Source organism: Pterocles gutturalis, unplaced genomic scaffold (assembly GCF_000699245.1).
Source record: "Pterocles gutturalis isolate BGI_N339 unplaced genomic scaffold, ASM69924v1 scaffold46644, whole genome shotgun sequence".
Taxonomy (NCBI): domain Eukaryota; kingdom Metazoa; phylum Chordata; class Aves; order Pterocliformes; family Pteroclidae; genus Pterocles; species Pterocles gutturalis.
This window is the reverse complement of record NW_010132550.1, coordinates 24,321-44,833: the sequence shown is the minus strand read 5'-3', so window position 1 is coordinate 44,833 and position 20,513 is coordinate 24,321. Positions and strand designations below refer to the sequence as shown.

The following is a 20,513-nucleotide window of genomic DNA, read 5'->3' as shown; positions in this document are numbered from 1 at the left end:
TGGGACTCGGGGGGAGCAGGGACTCCGCATCCCCCAGCCCCCTCGCTCAGCTGTCCCACGTTGGAAACACCCGCCGCTGCAGCTAGCATGATGGTTGAAGACACCTTGGGTGAATCTGGAAACCTGCTTCATTCCCCCAAATTTTGATAAATTTTGGTTGTGCAAAATAATGCCTTCAATCCAGCTAAGTGGATTAGCTTTCTTTGGCTTGACCTTTCCAAAGGATCCTGTTCCTCATCTCCAGATTTGGTGTCCTAGGGTTGTTTCAGGCTTTTTACAGCCTTACCTTCAGCATAAGGACATGTCACCTTGTGTGGGTTATACAATGGGGAATAAGTCTCTGTGACCCCAGTGAAGGTTTTTGGGGTTTGGAATAAACCCTGAGGAAGTCCTGCAGTTAAACGGGTGTTTTTGCTGCTTCAGAGTAGGAAACGGTCTGAGTCTTAAGCCCTTTCAGAAACAGCTTATGCATTGGTCAACACTCGTGTCAGGTTCAGCCTGGAGGGATTTAGAGAAGGTTGTTTGAGCCCTTACAGTGCTGGAGACCCCTCCTGTGCAGGGAACGCAGCATGCGAGGGCGGCTGCTCTGCCCCGAGCCCTGCTGTACCCCTGCCCCGAGCCCTGCTGTACCCCTGCCCTCGCCTCTCCTCTTAAGGGTTACTGCTGGAGCCCGGCTCTCTTCTGAGAACGGTGCTCCGCTATCATTCTGATTGAAAAAAAAGTCCAGATTCTTTCCACTGTAGTTGCAGATAACACACATTTGTGTTCCAGAATCGCTTTGTTGCCGTTGCCCAGCGTGCCATCTTAGCGCTTGGAATTCAGAGAGCAGATCTGGCGCTCGTGGTGTGTGCAATGTACAGAATATGGTTCTCTGCAGTGTCTGAATGATTTTTTTTTTTAAAGTTACCCTTAAAGTAGCAGTGGAAAATTCCTTATAGTACGCAGAAATCTGGAAATGAGAGTCAAGGGATATTATTTTTTTTTTTTCATTAGAAGGTTTTAAAAAAGCTGCTGGATCTGTGTCACTGCCTTTTCCTCTCTGCTAGTCCCCACTCTGCTCTTCCTGGCTCACACAAGGACTTGCTCTTTTTCCTCCCTAATAGCAGTGTGGCTGATTTATTCTACAGGGTTTAAATTAAGAGGGAACTCAGCAGTAGGGGAAGAAGTGATGGATTTGAAAGCAATTCTCAGGCTCTTCTGTCCTGGCTCATTAGACAGCCTGCTTTTTTTTTTTTTTTTTTCCTCTTGTTAAACTTGCAAAAAACGCAGTTGGTACAGAGCAGCAGAAATTCTGCCTTGCTCTTGGCTGTTGGCGTTCTGCATGCTGCTGCCTGCCCATCCCCGGCAGTGCTGCTGGGCATGGGGTGCTCCAGGCAGCCGTCCCCCCGGTCACCCGGCTCTGCCAGCCCTGGTGGCTGCTGGTGCTCAAGGCAATGTGGCTGGATGGGCTCAGGTTGGATGAGGCTTTCAGCAACCTGCTCTAGTGGGAGGTGTCCCTGCCCGTGGCAGGGCGCTGGAACTAGATGATCCCTTCCAACCCAAACCGTCCTGTGATTCTACGATTCTAACGTTAGCTCTGATGCCGCTCCATAAAGCGTAAAGAAAACTGAGAAACCTTCTCAGCAGCAGCAGTAGAAAATGGAAGTGCTCCCTTATGCGCGCACACACGCCACTGGGGTAGCAGGTTTTTTGTCTTTCAAGAAGAGCCAAGGCATCATTGTTTCAACCCAAGTTTTCCTGTTGTGAAGTCTCTGTGTAAAGCTGGCTTGTTTGTAGCCGGGGAAATTCTCGTTCCTGTGTCGAGTTCTTTGTGACCGCAGATGAGGGCAGGCTATGGAAATGGCAGTGATCCCTCTGCATCCTGGTCACAAACCAGCTGAGTGCCAGTTCAATTCACTGGTTATATGCTCTTATAAACATGCCTAAGTGAGCCAAGAAAATGAAAATGTCTGAGGTTAAAATATGAACTAATTAATCTTAGTGATTTGTGAGCCTTTGCTTCTGTAAGTAAGAACAGTTACACAATTGTGCCTTTTAAAGAATGAGAAAGCTTCATTTCTAGGGCAGCAGAGGGATGTGCTTCCAACCTGGCCAAGCGTCCAGGGGAGACAAACCAGACAGCAAGGGTGTGATCCCCGGTGAAATTCCCATTTTGCTCTTTTACATCATCTAAAGAGGCTGGAGTGCGCATCTGAGCTGCCAGTTGTGGGGTCTCCACGTTGCTAAGGAGGTGCAGGCAGCCCCGTAGCCTTCTGCTGACCTGTGGGGAGGAGGAGACGGCTCTGTGTGTGTCACTTCACAGCCTGGAGGTTATGGGAGATGCTCCTGAATTTATCTGGGAAAACCAGAGTAATAGAACATGGCATTCTTCACGTTTGTAATCTAAAGGAATAATTATTTCCATGTGGCCAATGTGCAGCCTACAGAAAAGGCTGAAGGACAGCTTTAAAGAAAAGTCTGTAAAATTAGACAGAATAGCAAATAAATAAGAAAAAAATGTGTGGGGTTTTTTTTTGGAGGGGTTATTGTTTGCAGTTTGTCCCTAGAGAAATGGGATGGGCTGTACAGCCCAGTGTGGCTACTGGGGGACCTCGCCTGGTGGCCACTGCCAGAATGTCACCGGAGCAGGCACCGCTGGGAAAGACAGAAGCAGCTTAGCTGGGAGGACATTCGTACCTGGCAGTGAAATCCTGTGGGTGTTAATCTCTCGGATAATGAGCCTCACAAAACCAAAACAAGAAGTAAATCGCTGCATGTTGATCCATCAAGCCATGGGTGTGTTTATGTTGCCTGAAATATGAATGCTGTCATGTAGTACAGCGTAGCACAGGCGTCTCTTTGTTCCGAGGCGAGTCTTTGTATTCTTGACACTGGATTTAAGGCAAGTGCCCTAGTTCATACACGCTGCTCATCTCTTACATAAAAGATTTTATAATTGCTCTTGATACAAGCGTAAAACAAATGTACAATTCTGAATACCCCTGGCAATGTGCTGCCTTTATTTTTGTCCGTTCACTACTAATGATGTCTTATTTTGGATTATAGGACAGAAAACTCACAAAAGTAGAGAGGCAGAGATTTAAAGAGGAAGCAGAAATGTTGAAAGGTCTACAGCATCCAAACATTGTGAGGTTTTATGACTTCTGGGAATCCTGTGCAAAAGGCAAAAGATGCATTGTGCTGGTTACCGAACTGATGACCTCTGGAACACTAAAGACGTAAGTACTGCGCTCCTGGTGAGGAGGCTAAGAATAGCCATGGAAATTTTTAGAAAAATCCTACTTTCACATTCTGAAAAAAGGCATCTCCAGATAAAGGAAAAAAAAAATGGAGCTGTTCTCTGGTGTCTGTCATTTGTCCCCATGTTTGAACTGCATTGATTTGCCAGGAAGAATTTTGGCCTCCATCTCTCTCCCTGCTCTCCCGTTTCAGTTATGCAACTAGAAGCAGCTCTGTGGTGTGTTTCATCTTCTGCCTGTGACATTTTAATTTGTCAGGGTGTGTTTTTGTGATTGCCTTTGTGCTTGTTATTTGCATGTTTTGTTAGAAAATTCAGATAGAATAGCACTCGAGCGGTAGAATCTCTTTTTGAAGCAGAAGGTGCCTAGGTTATCTACCGAACAATATTAACTGATAGCTTTTGGTACTGACAGTCTTGTTAAGGTTGATATAAAACAGTTGGCATGGATTCTGGAACAGATTTTCAGCCCCAATGGGAGCCGTACTCATCACCGCATCTATCCAGTGTGCTACTCTGCCAGTGCATTAGCAGGTTTTACATTTTTCCAAAATGTTCCCTCCCAACTGGTGTTATAGGTAAATGGAAAAAATGCAGGTGCATGGTACAGAGGTCAAAGTCTTGTGGTTAAAATTAAACTTCAGTATTCCTCTGATCTGAATATATGAACATATTCTAAAGCTGTTCTCTGCATGAAGTGAATTGCTCCACTATTAGACTTGCAAATATTTGGTTGTATTTGCACCAAAAATGCTTATTATCTTCCTCCCTAAAAATACATGCTCTAATTCCTCCTTTGAAAAGATTTATTTCTTTCAATCTTGTGTTATTTCTGAGCTACTATTATAGCATCTAAATAAGGGGCTTTTATCCAGAATGGAGTTTCAGCTGTTAAAGCCCCTAGAATCTCTAGTAATGCTTCATTCCCTTTGTACCTGCTTCTGTGTATGTTTGTGCTCTAGGTATCTGAAGAGATTTAAAGTGATGAAACCTAAAGTCCTGCGTAGTTGGTGCCGGCAAATCCTGAAGGGTCTTCTTTTCTTGCACACAAGAACTCCACCAATAATTCACAGAGACTTGAAATGTGACAATATTTTTATTACTGGACCAACTGGATCTGTGAAAATAGGAGACTTGGGTCTGGCAACCCTCAAGAGAGCTTCCTTTGCCAAAAGCGTCATAGGTAATGCTCCTCTTCTCATTGCTTTCCTTCTGTTGATATGGTGGTGCTCTTTTTAATACATTTCTTTCACATTTTGCATTAGTGGTTTTTTCCCTTGTAGGTTGGTAGTAGAGATTAAAGTGGTTTTGTGACTGTTCCCTTTATATCACTATAAAAGTCTCAATTAGTAGGAAATGGTATCATGAATTCTTCTTCCTTCTGTATCACAATGGTCAACCACTTTTTTTTTTTTAATTGACGTATTACTTGGTATCCACAAATCCTTCTCCTCTCTCCTACAAAAGCAGCAGCAAGTGCTCAGCAGCTTGTGTGCATCGTCCTCCTGAGAACAGGCTCCGTGCCTGCTGCAGGGGAGAAGAAAAGAGAGGAGAGGGGAGAGAAAGGATGCCCTGGCTCTCCCGAGTGAGGGAGTGCTGGGAAAGCCCCCGGGAAGTCTTCTGCTTCCAGGGATGCTGGGACAGGGACGGTCACTTTTGGGGAAGGGGGAGGCAGTAGTGTCCCTGCAGAGTCGGGCTGCTCTCCCTTGCAGAGAGGCCAGAGGGAGCTGGTCTGGCTGGAACACGTTATCCCCGTGTACAGGGCACCAGCAAAACAGGCGGCTCCTGCAGGCCACGGCAGAGCTTGTCCCTGCCTCGATGCCGGCCTGGCAGGGTTCTGCTGAAGCAACAGCTGCAATTTATTAGAAGTCAGTAGGTATGAAATTAAAAGGAATTTCCACTAGGATGCGCAATAGCTGATGCCCTTAGGTGGTGCCTGTGTGAGGAGTGTTAGAACTTGGGTTTGCGTGAACTGGGAGGACCTTTTCTCAATGACGGTTGAAGGACGTCATTTCCTTGCAAAAGTTATGTTTAATGTTTTCTGTGTAAATGTAATATTTTCCTGAATTCTTGAAGACTTTAACTCAAGTTTCTGTAGCAAATCTCCCTTGTTCAGATCGATAGGTGATGGTTCTTAGGAAGCTGGAAGCTCCTGAGAAATGGTGCTGAAAGTGGGGCAAGCTATCATGCACGTAGTTGTTTTTCAGCTTACCATATAAATGGAAATTAGATTTGAGGTAATTAGAGTTAGCAAACTGATAGTGACAACCACTGTTCTCTTACTGGATATGAAAATAGCATCGTATCTTTCAAGTGGTAGTTGCTTAAATTTTCAGAGATTATAATTCTTTACAATTATTTGTACAAAAGTATCAACTTTAATCCTTAGGGAGCCCAATCATTGAAGCCAGAATGACAGAAATTTTGGATATGTGCTTGGCTGCTGTGGGTCTGCTTAACCTTGTTGATTTTAGTGAAATCATGTTGGTTTATGTCTTAAGTTTCTTTAGGTTTTAACTTCTAATAATTGGTGGGTTTTTTTCTGTTGAGAGTCAGTATTTTTTCACATCTTTTTTTTGCAGTACAGCAATTGTCCATGGGCCATCATGGAATAGTATCGATAGTACTAATAGTGGGAATAACATCAGTGATACCAATGCAAGTTTTGTTAAAATCAGTTGTTAGCACAACACCACCAAAGCACGCTTGTATCTAAAGGAAATTCAATACTGAGAAGGGCTGCAGGTTGCTGGCAAGATCTCTGCATTCATTTTGGCAATATAACCGAGCTTATCTTTTTCATGAGTAGTGCTGCTCCAGAGGAAGAATTAGGAGGGCTTGGAAACGCTGGTGAGATGAGTAATTCTGCCCCCTCCGTAGATGTAGTAGCTATAAAGGCATATTAGTAGCTGCAATTTCACAGGGGTCTGAACGGAATGAAGTCAGCATGGCTGAAGTCCAGTTTTTCCCTTGCTGTGATTGTGGCCATGGCTGATGCGAGCCTGACCTTGCAGTGTATCCTGCAGGGAGCTGAGCCAGGGCAAAACTCCTTCTGCCAAAAGGAGTTGAAGAGACGCTGAGCAGCTTTACGCCTAGGTGGTCTGTTTTGTTTAAGAGTACTTGTATGTGTTCCTTCCCATCCTCAAGTGATGGGGGGAAAATGTCATTTTCATGCTAGTTTGGAATGGTGTCAAGAATTTCATTTGCCTCCTAGGCTATCGCTGTAGCTTTTTCAGATTTGCTTTAAATGCTCCATAATTCATGAGTTTCACTCCTGCCTCTGAATCTTGTTCCTTCTAAAACAAGGTAGTGGCTCTGAAAGACATTCCCCATCTGGCAGTTGTTAACTGTTTGAGAGCAGCAGCCACTGCCCGTGTGACAACTGGGAGAGGGACCCCGAGAGCAGGCACTCAGGGAAGCTTTGGTGACATGGGTCCAGCTTTTTACTTTGGAAAATGTGCAGAAGCAGGGTTTTTACTGGCAGACCTAAATTTTGGGAGATATCATTTACATTGCCATTAAAAAAAAAAGCTTATATCAAGTCCCCAAAGATATACAATAACTATTTTTCCGTAATATATGTTACTTTTTACAGTTGTGTCTTTGATGTAGAGATGTCATAACAAAAAATTACTGACCCCGCCAGGTTGCCATGGGGCTTGGGGGGAGTGCTTGGGGTGCTGGGGCAGCTGCTGCTGGGCTGGATGGGAAGAGTTCATCTGGATCCTTCATGTGGTCCAAGACCTCTCGCACTCTCTGTGGCATCCTGATGCTCATGACTCGCTGGTCCTCTCCTGCAACACGTGACTGTGTTGGTGTCTCAGTCATTGGAACAGGCTGCCCAGGGCAGTGGTGGAGTCACCATCCCTGGAGGGGGTCAAGAAATGTGTAGATGTGGTGCTTCGGGACATGGGTTGGTGGTGTTGGGTTGACGGTTGGACTTGATGATCCTTGAGGTCTTTTCCAACCTTAATGATTCTGTGATTCTGTGTAAAAAGGAAATAAGTTAGTGTTGACTCCTAAGCATAAATTAGGAGATACGGTTCCTGGAATAAATTATTAAAGTGTTAATTTTTTTCACTTTTGCTCTCTAAGACCTCACTTTTCAGAGCAGTTTGCTGTGCAAACATTGCAGGCACTGTAAGTTGCCACTTGTCATAAAGCTGCAACCTCCCATTCTGCAGCAGCAAGCACAGGGCTTCGCTTTGTGTTCCCCCTGTTGCATCAGATTTCTGACACCCTAATCCCTGTTGAGTAGGACCTTATTCTGTGAGTAGCCTCACTGATTTGTCCCACTAAACCAGTGACAGAATTCTGTTTAATGTTTTGTGCACGACTGCAGGGGATTTGTGACACCGCTTGCTTTCACAGTGCTGTCTGCCAGGTAGTTGCTATGTGTCTCTCTGGAGGAAAAAAAATATGCAAATTTGCATTGATGAAAACAAGAGCAAAGGTTCTCGTTTCTTCTCTGCTTTTCAGCTCCACAAACCCGTATGCATCCCTTTCTCCACCCAGAAAAAGAGCCATTTCGTGACTCCCAGTACAGTCAGGCAATGTGCCATATCTCATTCTCTTGTTCATTTTTGAAATTTTGATACTTCTTCTATTTTTCTTTTTTTCTCTTCCCCCTTGTATTATTACCAGCAAGCCATGGGTATGTCCATATGTGTATTGACTTTGGGTTTCTTCCCTGGAGGATGCTTGAGCTTAATCTAGTTCCTTCCCTGTTCTGAAGGAATCGTGCATACACCCTTACACAGCTGGAACGGGTGCACTTCTAGAGGTAAAAGGTTGTGGTTAAAGCCATTTAGACTTTATAAAAAACTTACATTCTTTTGTGCGTGTCTGTGTAGGTACACCGGAATTTATGGCCCCAGAAATGTATGAGGAACACTACGATGAATCTGTGGACGTCTATGCCTTTGGAATGTGCATGTTGGAAATGGCTACCTCAGAATACCCTTACTCAGAATGCCAGAATGCTGCTCAAATCTACCGGAAAGTAACCTGTGTGAGTAAACGTCCTTCATTTCCATTGGCATTTTGTAATTAGAAGGTTTAAAACCATGTTTCGATGAGGTGTCACTACTGCCGAATGTGTGGTGTGTTGTAGAAGTGGAGGTGTCTTAGCTCTGGGTTACGCAAACCTGTTGTGGGTTTATTTGTAAGCTTGTGGTTCCACGGCTGGGTTGTGCCTGACTGTACTGCAGCTGCATAAAATACTTTCAGTGATCTTTGTTGCTGATTTTTGTCTCCATGAGCCAAAGAGACATGAATTTGGGAAGAATGAACAGGGAAATATTTTTGATCTTCTAGTCTTGCCTCCTGAATGGGGACTCTTCAGACTTGATCGAGTTTCCCACAAAGCTTAAAAGGACCAGCTTCTAGGTTGCAGCCTAAGTACTTATTTATATGGTGGAGGATGTTTAATTCAGACTTCTGGTACAGATTCTTGCTGTTTGTATGTGTAACAAATTATCAGAAGGTATAAAAGGGAAAAGATAGCACTGTGTAGTTTTGGAGTCAGCCAGAGAAGCTTTATAGCTGCCCTTTGGAACTCCGCAAGGTCTGGAACCATGGAAATGGGTTTGCTTGCATTTTTCAGGTGAGGTTTGGCCAGAGGAGAAGCCAATCGAAAGTAAACTGTACACTAGATAAAATATCTTCTCCAACTTTCTCATGATAATGTATTTGTCTGAGCTGTATTGCGAATGCCTGAAAAAACTCTGAGTCTGTAAGATGCTATCAGATTGCAAATCACTGACTGCAGAGAAATGAGACTTGCCAAAGGCTTTGGCAGCTGTGGTTGCATTCTGTTCTACTTGGTTAAGTGAAACCAAGAGTTACAGGAGGTTTTTTTTCCACAATGGATTATGTTCAACAAGACTGGTTTGTCAAAGATTTTCCCAGGTGCTTCTTTCCCTCTGGTTGCTACCAAGGAAAATAGTAAAATGTGTGATTTCGCCCTTGTGCATCACCAAAAGATGCAGTCTGCACACTTGGGATGTGAAGAGGGTAATCCTCTGAAGAAAGCTGTAGTAAAATTTGCAAAAATTAACTACAGATAAAGTTGCTTATATTCCTTATATATTATATTGAGCAAATCCATCTCAGTCTCGAGAAGCGTGGTCCCAAAATTGGTTTGTATTCCTCTTATCCAAATGCTTGTGATGAGCAAAGGTCTTCCCAAATGCATCTTGGCAGTAACTGGTTGATTTTGAAAGGTACTTGAGACTGCTTGCCATCTTCGAGGTTTAGTGAATCAGGCCAGTAGAAATACGGTTCTGTGAAATCCTGCAGTCAGCAAACGCTGCTCAGGGTCAAAATTGCCTTTTCTCATCTGTTGTATGCTAATTCTCACAGTGGGTACAGAGGTGGGTTCATCAGATACCCGAATGCTCGCGTGTGCCAGATGATGAGGTTGTGTGCAATTTAATTTTTATAGGTCTAGTTTGTATTGTTCACCATCTGCCTCTTTCCACCACTGAAGACTGGGGTGCTGGGAAGTTGGTGCTCTTGCTGTAGGTTGCTGTGAAGGTGCTAGCCTGGCAGGGGGCGTGAGGATGGAAACAGCTTGGGAGTCTGTGTCTAAAAACTGAAGTCAGTATTGTGAAATACAGGAAGATGACCCTGCTAGAAATGAGCGGTGCCATGACCTTCTGCAAGCAGGAGGGCACACCTGAAGAGGGGAAGCAGCTTTATCCCATTTTTGTGTAGACTGTTGCAAGCTGACATATGTAGCTTGGTAACGCTGAGTCTTTCCCAATGGACCGCAACCCTGGTTTATGGTAGTTGAACTCTTCTTAGAGTGTTACTTTCCAACCTGTAGATACTCAGAGATCACTAAAAAAAGGGCAGCAGAAGCTCCTCAGCAGTGTAATTAGCTTCATCGCTATGGCTGGAGCAGCATCGCTTCGGCTGTGCTCTAAATGCCACCTTTGTAGGTAGCTCAGGAGAGCTCTTCTGAGGCTCTAAAGCTTCACGTGGTGACAGCGGGAACCTCATCTGATTTTAAGCGCTGGGGCCTTGTCTACTGGATGTGATACTGGGGGTCCTTTTGTTCTTGTAACCCTAGATGCTCAATGGCTTCACGAGCAGCGCAGGGCGCGTTAGGTGCTGCGTTGGACAGGCGTCATGCGAGCAGTGTGCCTCATTTGTTTGTGGAGCTGCTGTCGCAGTTTGCTAACATTAAGGCGACCTGGGTATGTGTGTATGCATTTAGAGCCACCAATGATATAGATGGCTTCCATTGCTCCACATAGCCAAAGAGACTCGTGTACGACTCTTTGCCATCTGGAATATTGGTAATTAAGACCTTGTAAGACTCCTAAGCCTCATTTATCAAAGCAGTATCCAAGATGGCACAGAATAATGATTAATCAGAGGATTCCTAATTAGATGTTATATTTCAATTTGCAGACTTAAGGAGGCATTTTTTTAAACACTGATGGAAGCCTGAGCCAGCTCATTTTCTGTGGAAATAACCTCTCCATAGCAGAGGATTATATGGTAAATTATTATAACTTTGTAAAACTGGTCTTACACAAGCAACTTTAGAGAGATGGGAAATAATGTTTATTGTGAAGAACAGGTAATGGTGGAAAAGCTGTTGAAAGGTCACTTTCTTCCTTGTAAGGGGTATAGAGCTGTCTAGCAGGGAATGCTTTTAAAGCATCAGGTATGGACGTGGAGGGTGCGGTTACTGCTATTTTCAGCTGAACTGAAAGCAGCAGTAGGAGCAAAGGCGCTGGCATTCCTTAGATGGAAAAATCAGCATCACTGTCATTGCGAGGAAAGGGTTAACCAGCTCCCTGTTGAGAGAGAAGAAGCCCAGTGGAGCTGCACCAACTGTCCTGCGGGGAGGAGGAGCAGGGGGTGGACCTCTGGGTGAGGGTTCGAGAGGAGCCCAGCACCCTGGGAGGGATCATCACCCCAAAGGAACCTCCAGCCTGGGCTCAACTGCCGCTCCGCAGGAGCTGCGTCCGCAGAAGAGCTGGCGACAGCCGGGGACCTCGCTTTGCCCCGTGTGAGTCACCACCGGTGCCGGGGGCTGAGGGGAGCTGCTCTTGGGGTGTTGGTGCTTTGGGTGTGGGGTCCCCCTACCTTGTCCTGAGCCATCACCAACCGGTGGGCTCTGCCTCAGGCAAAACTTAAAAATCAGTTTTCATGGAGAATTGGGGTTAGTCATGCAGCAGCTCTTGCTAGTGTTGGTTTTTACTAGACTGAAATATAGAAATGGAGCGCAGGCTGAAACCAAGAGCCTGAGTTACAGTGTGTTTCTCCCAGTGGGAGATGAGGTTTGGGGTGCCGGCTGGAGCAGAAGGTGGCCCTGACCCTCTCAGATGGAGGGGTGCAGCGGTGCAGTGCTCCTGAACGCTGGCACCTAGTTCAGCTTGTTAGGGAGAAATTTGCTTAATTTTTGATTAAACTGTTTCTTTGCACCAGAAATGTGAACACTGGTTTTAGTGTTTTAAATTGAGGGTCAGTGTGATGTAAAAAGGAGATTGCTCTGTCTGGTTTCCTGATGCTTTTATTTTAAAAATATAAAATCAAATAACTGACTTATCCTGCCTTGGGCTCAGCGTCACAGTGGTATCTGCTGGAGGTGCTGATAAGCATCTAAAGGGGTCAGAATCGCTTGCTAGTGTTTGCATCAAGGGTTGCTTGCTAGTGAAGGTACAAAACCCACCTTGTTCTTTGCCTTGCCTCCACCCTTCCTTCGGATTCCGCTGGGCTGTGCGTTCCCCCTGCTGCCCAGCGCAGTCAGGGTATTACTTTGGTTTTTGGCATTGTAACGTCTTTCTCAGTTGTTTCTACTCTGTCCTAACGCTCTGTCAAACTTGCCTGCTACTAGGGTGTAAGATACACCTGAAGTCACAGCTGTTAGTCGCATGCACGGGTAGTCCTTGTTGGTACAGAAAATAGAAACCTTACCTTCCTGAGCCATCACTCTGCTGGTTTAAGATATTATGCATTGTGCATGTCTGTGGTGTAAGATTATTATACTTATTTCAGTGACCTTTTATTCTACCTGACCCTGTTCTTGTGACTTAATTGCTGCTCTAGTTTTCCATGCGTGTTTTAACATACGTGTAGCTGTATGTGTATGATAGTCCAGGATGATGCAGCAGTCATTTCCCGGAGGTACCGAGGGGCTCATTTCTTTGCCAGATGGGATGTGTTATGACTTGTCACCTCTCTCTCTGCCCTTTCAGCCTGAATTCTGGAGTGTAAGCATAAAAAAAAGTGGATATGTAACACAAATAGAAAATACCCATTTTCCAAGCAACAGGTCCAAGCCACGTTTACTGCAGTTAACTTTGGAGCGATACCCTGGTCAGCATATTTGCAGTGACCTTCATTCTGATGCCATAATCTCATTTTTCATGCATAACTTGATGGTTTTTCTTAGTCAGATTTTTTTGTGTGTGTTTAATCATTCTGCCAAGTGATTTTGATGTACACAAAAGTGATGAAACATGGGAGTCCGTGACCTTCCCATGCTGCTCCAGTCCGATGTTTTCTTACTGATGCACGGCAGAATGCCCAGCAGACCAGCTGTATCTGCCGGGGGTTCATGGTGACCTCGTTGGGTTTAGCAGCACAAACCTGTGCTTTAAACCGACCCGCATGCTTGTAGCTTTCTGGTTTGCATTTTAAGTTTTCATATTTCATTTTTATAAATGTATTGAATGTTTTCTCAGCGTTCGCAGGCTATATTCTGTCTTGCTCATACAGATAAAATAAATGCCATAGCCGTAGCATAGCAACAACAGACAAGTAATGTTATGAATGTCATTGCATTGACTTTTTTGTGTGTTTCAGATTGCTTCTTAGATCTGTAGATAATATTCTTAGATTAGCATTAGGATTGAGTACCATTTTGGAGTGAAACAGAGATGAGTTTACAATTGCACACAGTGGTCTCGCTGCTGAATGTCATGGAACAAAATCCTGACAAAATTGAGAACTTTGCTTTCACTTTGATTTCAGAGAGCATGTGGTAGCATGGAATTTCCGTTGGAAACGCGGTTTCAGCTTTTTTGGTAGAGGAGACTTTTTCATTTTCTGTGAACTACGTGAGTCTAGAGACTACCTTCAGGCAGAAGGTGGGGGTTTAGTCCCAACTAGACCATATCTAGACCAGGAGGGCACCTCCTGGGTGAAGGAAAAGCCTTCAGAAAAGCGACTGACATGGGTCAGACGTTGACTTGTCTGGCATACACTGTGCATCTTATAAAGCGTTCCATGTTACTCTTTCAAAAGCATGCTCTGCTGATGGAAGAATGACAAGTGGATGTTTTTAGAGTTCTGAAAAACAACCTTTTTTGCCCCCACCATGGAGGTTAAAACTTCAGTGTCCCATATGTGCCCAACTGTAGACTCAACTATCTTATACTGGAGTGCCATGTATTTCAGATCTAATTACTTCAGAAAGAAGGTGAGGAGACTAAGTGATGGTGAGGGCTTCAAAGTCAGCCATCCCGCTTGAGACAGAAATTCTCAAAAGGGAGTTCTCTCATTTTGCTCTTGGATTATTAGTTATTTTAGCATTTAAAGAATTTGTATGGAAATATCCCTGTACACCTTGTGTCAACCAGTTAGCCCTATGTTTCAGAACTTACCTCTGTTTACAAGACAGTTGTAGAGTTTTCAAGCTGCCATGGATAATTCCTTAGCTAATATACTTTGAATTTTGGTGCCATGTTTCCTTGTGAATGCTCGGGACAGATGGCTTTTGTATAAATGAATGAGATGAGCCCTTTGATTGCCAACAGAAGCCCGTGTTTTGCCTAAACCCTCTTCATTGTCAGGAGGCTGGTAAGTCCCTGAGCACAGCGCCGTGGGGAGGATTTGCAGCATTACAATAAGATGGCCTTGGAGATTTTAATGAAGAGTAGGGAGCACAAGTGTGCTGTAGCATATGGGCATTGAGAAAAGACTTTGGCAAAGCAGGTTCCGTTCAGTACTTCACTGTGCATGTTTTGTCCTTGTTTGTTTTAGTCATCTATTCATAGCTTAGCTGGTTGGTAGATTAATACAATAGATGTTTGGAGTAGAGTCAATGTTTCTTCAAAAGATGTTGAAAGTAGAATGATGTTTGGTGGAGTTGCTTTTTAATTTTTTTTTGGTGGAAGCAATTTGTAAAGTTAAAAATTGGGATCAGTTATCAGGGATCTGTTAACAGGAGCATTTTCAGGCAAACTTAATTTCTCAGTGCCCAGCGTGTCCTGCCCTGCTCCATCCCAGCCATGTCAGACTTCAAGTTGAACCACATAAACAAAGATTTTCATGAATACTGGAAAAGAAAATTAAATTGAGAGATGCTGTCATATGCCTTGTGCTATTTGTGTGTCATATGTTCAGTTTGTGTTACAATACCCATGAAGCGCTCTGCAATCATGAAAAGCAATTGGCAGGTTCCCTTGAGTGCGTAGATATGTGAGCAACATATTCCTCTAAGTAGCTGAAACCTCCAGGCTGCATGGTGAGAGTTGCTTCTACTGCTTTGTTGGGTTCTTTGGTTTTGGGGTGGTTTTTGGTTTGGTTTGTCCTCAGTTAAAAATTACACCGATGCACATTTGTGGGATATTTTCCAGTAAATATTAAGCTATAGCAGGTGATGGTCTCTATTACCCATTCTTCTGGTAAGTCTCAACAAGATGGAAATCAGTGGTTTCCTATTGCAAACTGTGTGTGTTGGGAAGTGTGGAGATTTGTCCTATTGCCTTCCACGGTGAATTACGGAAGATGTCTTCAAACTCCTCCCCATCTGAGAATGCGATAGACTCTTGTAGCTTTAGAGTATTTTAGGATATAGATAACTCATGCTAAAAATGTCTTTTGGTACTTTGTTGTTTTCTTTCATTTCTAGTTCAGGTGTCAGAGCTCTTTAAGAGATACTCTTGCTTTTCCTTGTTTTAAAGCAAGTCTGGCTTTGGTAGGCTAGACACCCCCTATCATTTTGACATACTTTTCTAGTGTACAAAATTTCAAACCTCATCTTATAAGTAAGATTTAGGTTTGCTTAAGCAAATAATTCTTTTTAGTGGGTCACAGCCAGCCACACACACGTATGGATTATTTTGTTTTGTTCCCACAAGAATGGGGGTTTTTTGCATCTCAGCAGATCTCTGCCTGGACAGAACTGTGAAGCTGAGTCTTTGTATGACTATGCCATGATTTTTTTTTTCAAAATTTATGAATTGCATATTTCACTCTTGCGTTTTAAGACAAAAAGGGAGTGGTGAAGCTGAGGTAAAGAAATCAATCCCAGTTTAAAGTCGAATCTGAGGCTTGAACAGCAGCAGAATGTTAATGAAAAGCTAAAGGTATGCTCTGATGCTGGAATATTCATCAGTTCTCAGAGAGATGCCAGCCCTCATTGAAATTCACCCATAAAATTTATTCAAGACCAAATTCAATGAAGTACTTGCAGACATCTTCTGCAATACTTTTTTTTTTTTTTTTTTTTTTCCCCCCCCCCCCCCAAGGCAGCATAAGGTGAGCCAAAAATCCGCTCTTCAGGGCTTCAGGCCTCCTTATCTGCCACTGGACAATCCATTATTTACTGTTCTTCCTGGGTGAAACTTTAAAAGGATTTGAATGGAGTTAAATGGCCAACTCCCATTCAGTTATGTGCTTAATCAGATTCTGGTTTTTTAGATAAAGGAAATAATGTTTCCTTTTTATTTCACTTATTGATTTCATTAGAAATACCTGGGTCCTTAAGTAATAAGGTCTAGCTGCAGAATCTGTTCCCAAATTAATTTTGTCAAATTTTCATTTTTCATTTACATCTTCTATCTACATTTTTCATTTACATCTTCTATGTACATTTTTCATTTACATCTCGTTTTAGTAGGTAGAGATGCTATGTGTTTTTAAAACTGAATCAATTTTTGTGTGATTTAAGTTGAACATCACAAATAAAAAGGAAAGCTTCTTGCGTTGCCGCTCTTGTCATCTATAGCTGAATATAGTCTCTTTATCCTGGTAAGATCTGTTTTATTTTAAGGAAGGAGCTATCTGCCCTGTGCAGAATCACGCTGAGTTAAGATCTTGGTCCTGAAATGTTAGAAAGTTGGGAGAGATGGCCTATGACTGCCTTAGAAGTGTGTGTTTCCTTTAAATCCTCTCTATCTTCTTAAAACCACCCCACCTAACCTGAGAGAAATGCAAACTCTTCCTGTTGCATCTACATCAAGCCAGAGCTCCCTGTGTGGAGAAGCAAATTCTGCTCCTCTAAGTTTCCTTCTGAAAGGAACAGTTGGGTTTTCTCCTTGAAATGCCATCATCGGCCAGCTCTTCCCAATCTAGAACTGAACACTAGTCCCAGCAAAAATGTCAATGTTTCATAGAGATTTAACTTGATTTATAGGTCATTTTATAGGTTACGCCTGCTCTGCAATCCATTCCCAATAAGATTCTAACAATGTGCTGGGGAAATGCAAGAGCAACACAGAGCTGTTGAATGTGTTTTGCTGCTCCCCTGCTTGGTCTGGGGTTTGGTTTTTTTGCATGTTTTGGGGAGGTGGGGGTGTTGGAGAGTGTTGGGGACATAGAAGAGCAAAAGATTAGTGGGAAATAGGACTATGGAAAATTGTGTGGGTCTTCCAAGGTATTTTTGACTCATTCTTGACACTGGCTGTCTGAAGAAAAACAATTATTTCTCTTTATTCATTTAGTGTTTTGAGAGTTAAGGCAAACCATGAAAAGAATAATTTTAGAAAAGAGTTATTTTGAAATATATTTGGAAATATATTTTGGAAATTTAAAGTTGGCTCTTTCTTGAATACTGACTTCAGAGTCTACAGGATATAAAATTAAGGTTTGCAAAAATTAGTAAAGAAAAAGGGAGATTTTCCCTGTTTATGGCTGAGTTCATGTACAAACTCGTGTGCTTATTTTGAAGTGCAATGGTACTTAAAAATACAGTAGCCTTAAATCTTCAGTTTTACGTTAAGACCACTAACTTTAAAGTATTAGTTGATCCAAGGGTTGAATTGACTGCAAAATATAGGAAAAGTGTCCTTAATTAATGTAATTATTCAAATTCAAATAATGTAATTTTCAAACTAAATTGTTTTTCTCTATCCTTTTAGGGTATAAAGCCAGCAAGCTTTGAGAAAGTTACGGATCCTGAAATTAAGGAGATAATTGGGGAGTGCATTTGCAAAAATAAAGAAGAAAGGTTTGTTTCAAGTAATCAAGTTTTGTATTAAATGGTAGATTTAGATAAGATATTAGGAATTTTTTTTTTCCCTGTGAGGCACTGGCCCAGGCTGCCCAGAGAAGCTGTGGATGCCCCATCCCTGGAGGGGTTCAAGGCCAGGCTGGATGAGGCTTTGAGCAACCTGGGCTGGTGGGAGGTGTCCCTGCCCATGGCAGGGGGTGGAACTCTATGGGCTTTAGGGTCCCTTCCGATGCAGACCAGTCTCATTCTATGCAAGCTAGTGTATTCTAGCACATTCTGTCATAGCTGTCCATAAAATCTCACTCAGGAGGTTCTGCATGGAGCATCAGGTGTGGAGGAGGTTGACCATGAATTTGCCGTGGTAGAGGCTTCCCCACAAGCTGCTGTAGCAGATTCCATCGGCTCACTAACCTCTGGATATGAAGAGAAATTGTGCCTTGTTTCCAGCTTTTCTTTCAAAACCTAATCTCTTATACTGGCCTCTCCTAGGCTAGTGTGTCCACTGTCCAGTAATTCATAACTTTCACAAATACGGTTTTTAGGGACCTCAACTGACTGCCTAGAGGGAACCTCTTTTTTAGTGCTTACTAAGCTCAGATGCTCGAGAAAAGTTGAGCAAAGCTATAATCCTGCATTTCTGTACGTGCTTATGGGGTATGAATATTGCTGAAGCTTTGTGAAATAGGAAACGAACATCATTTTTTCAGCAGTCCTCAATAACACTGGAAACAGTCTTTTTGCCAAGAACACAAACTTGTTGTGGATGAACACCAAACATACTGTAAATGTTTTCACCTTTAATAGCAGTTTCTTATCACAAGCTTCTTTGAAAGTGCTTAAGACTTGCAATATTTGAATATTCTCTGTATCCATTGCAGATATGAAATTAAAGATTTATTAAGCCATGCCTTTTTTGCTGAAGATACTGGGGTAAGAGTGGAACTTGCAGAAGAAGACCATGGTAGGAAATCCTCTATTGCCTTAAGACTCTGGGTAGAAGATCCTAAGAAACTGAAAGGAAAACCCAAAGATAATGGAGCCATTGAGTTTACTTTTGATCTGGAGAAGGAAACTCCTGATGATGTTGCACAAGAAATGGTAAAATAAACTTCTCCTGACAAAAAAATGTATATTTATATAGTAGTGCATAAATCTCAAAGGACAGCAGGAACAAGTCTGGTAAAGTAACTTCCATTTAAACCATCCCAGGTGTCCAGTTGAAGCAGTTTGCATTGATTTTTTTTTAAATTAATGCTACAAGAAAGGGAAGAACTAATAACTGAAGAATATTGTTTACAGATGCATGAGATGGCATTTCAAATAGCTTATGGACCATAGAGCTCCCTTCTGCTTTTATATTTTGAAAACTTTTTTGCCAATGTCTGTTAGCTGTTGCATGTCTCAAAATTTGTTTGGAATCTGTTTACTTTCAGACAGCAGCTTAAAAAAAAATAGAAGAGTTCGAAAGTTCAATCACAAAATATTCTGCACCAACTACTTCGAAACACTTCTTTCCATCTTTTCTGTCGGTGTTACTTAGGAGGAATGTAGATGAGGAAAGTCTGTGGTCAGCCACTTTATCACCAAGTGTAAACAGGGAACTAGGTTCAAGGCGGCTGCACAGAGCTAGGAATAAGCTTTGGATTTTTTAACAGTTGAGTTTAACTTGGTGAATTTCAGTATCTTCATAACTTATGGGGTTTTGTTAGAAGAACTATTTTGTGTTCCAGTTTCACTATGTAGTCCTTGAATTCATATGTTAATGATGACTTTACTGCAGTTGTTTAGGTTTTCTAACGTCATGGAAACATAGAATCAGTAAGGCGCTTAGTCAAGGCTCTGAATTTTCTTGTGCTTGCAAAAATGTTCTTATTATATCCTAAATCCCAAGGGATCCCATTTAATGACGTTTTCATCACTACTCCTGTTCTGCTTAGGAGGCACTCATTTTGGTAATGTTGCCTTAGCATGATTTGACTCATCACCGTGTACTCCAAATTTGGTGGGAGAAATTCAGGCTCCTCTGTCTTCTTGTCATTGGTTTGCAGTAGGTCCAATTTTTTTTGAGCAATGTGTTGTTACAGAACTCATTTCGTTTGAAAGTTGCTCTGGTACAGTTACTTGCTGTAACTCTTTGCATTTAAATCCTTATGGAAGTATCTGGTGTTTTGAGGTTCTGTAGGGTACTTGGCCCATAGTTGTGTGATTTTGTTTTGGGGAGGTAATAATTATTGTAAAAAGTATGCTTGAAAGGAGCACTCTCAAACTTCTGTGATGCTATTCCCTTTCCCGGATTATTTTAAAACCTGTGTTTTACTGTTACATTAACAGTTACCAGAGTGACTGCCCATGAAATGCTTTCAAACTTGAGGCTGTTGGTGGGAGGGTGAAGGAGGACATTTATTCCCCGATGTCTCTTTCTAGCCCTTATGAGCTGTGGAACACCGAAGCCATGTGCTTTCCTCAGTTTGTGTTACTCTATGTGCTATGGAAGAGAAGAATGCAGGAAACCTTTTGAGAACGGGGAATTATTTATCACTATTGATGGATTTTCAGCAGTCAGGTGTTGCAGCCTGTCCAGGCTCTGGGCAAAAGGAAATGTTCTGGTGGGTTTGCAACCTGAAGTTACATTTCACAGGTGGTGGGTGCTGTAAAATAGCATCTTTTCATTATGCATTAACCATTCTCTATATAGAGATGTAGGAATAAGAGTTATTTGACAAAATTATTAATGTGTCAGGTTTTCACTGCCTGCACATTAAGCATTGTCATGAAGAATCTACCGGACATGTTAGTTGATACCATACAAGGTTCTCTGGACCCATGTGGTGGTTCTCTCAAGTAACTCCCTTCTGTTGTTAGCATTTGTTGGATCATCGGTTCAGGAATGTCAGTAAGGTCTGAGGGCACAGGCAGTGGAAAATACCCATATCCATCTGCAGCTGTATTTTAAGCTGCTTTGCACTTATTAATTTTAAACAGCAAAAATCTAAGCTGTAAAACTGGGCAAGAGCACAGAAAGAAAAACTTTAGATTTACTCAATGTATATAAGGGCTTCCAAATCTGTAGAATATGCA

General features: G+C 42.6%; 1 protein-coding gene across 1 annotated transcript in view; it reads left to right on the top strand.

Moving 5' to 3' along the window:
• Positions 1 to 3,024: 3,024 nt before the first annotated feature.
• LOC104467217 (serine/threonine-protein kinase WNK2-like) overlaps positions 3,025 to 20,513 on the top strand; it is a gene marked incomplete at its 3' end in the record, with an annotated part of 41,806 nt that continues 24,317 nt past the window's right edge. Inside the window, 5 exon segments of the mRNA XM_010080916.1 lie at positions 3,025 to 3,218; positions 4,201 to 4,421; positions 8,092 to 8,249; positions 17,344 to 17,432; positions 18,314 to 18,533. Coding sequence (XP_010079218.1) covers positions 3,025 to 3,218; positions 4,201 to 4,421; positions 8,092 to 8,249; positions 17,344 to 17,432; positions 18,314 to 18,533 — 882 coding nt within the window.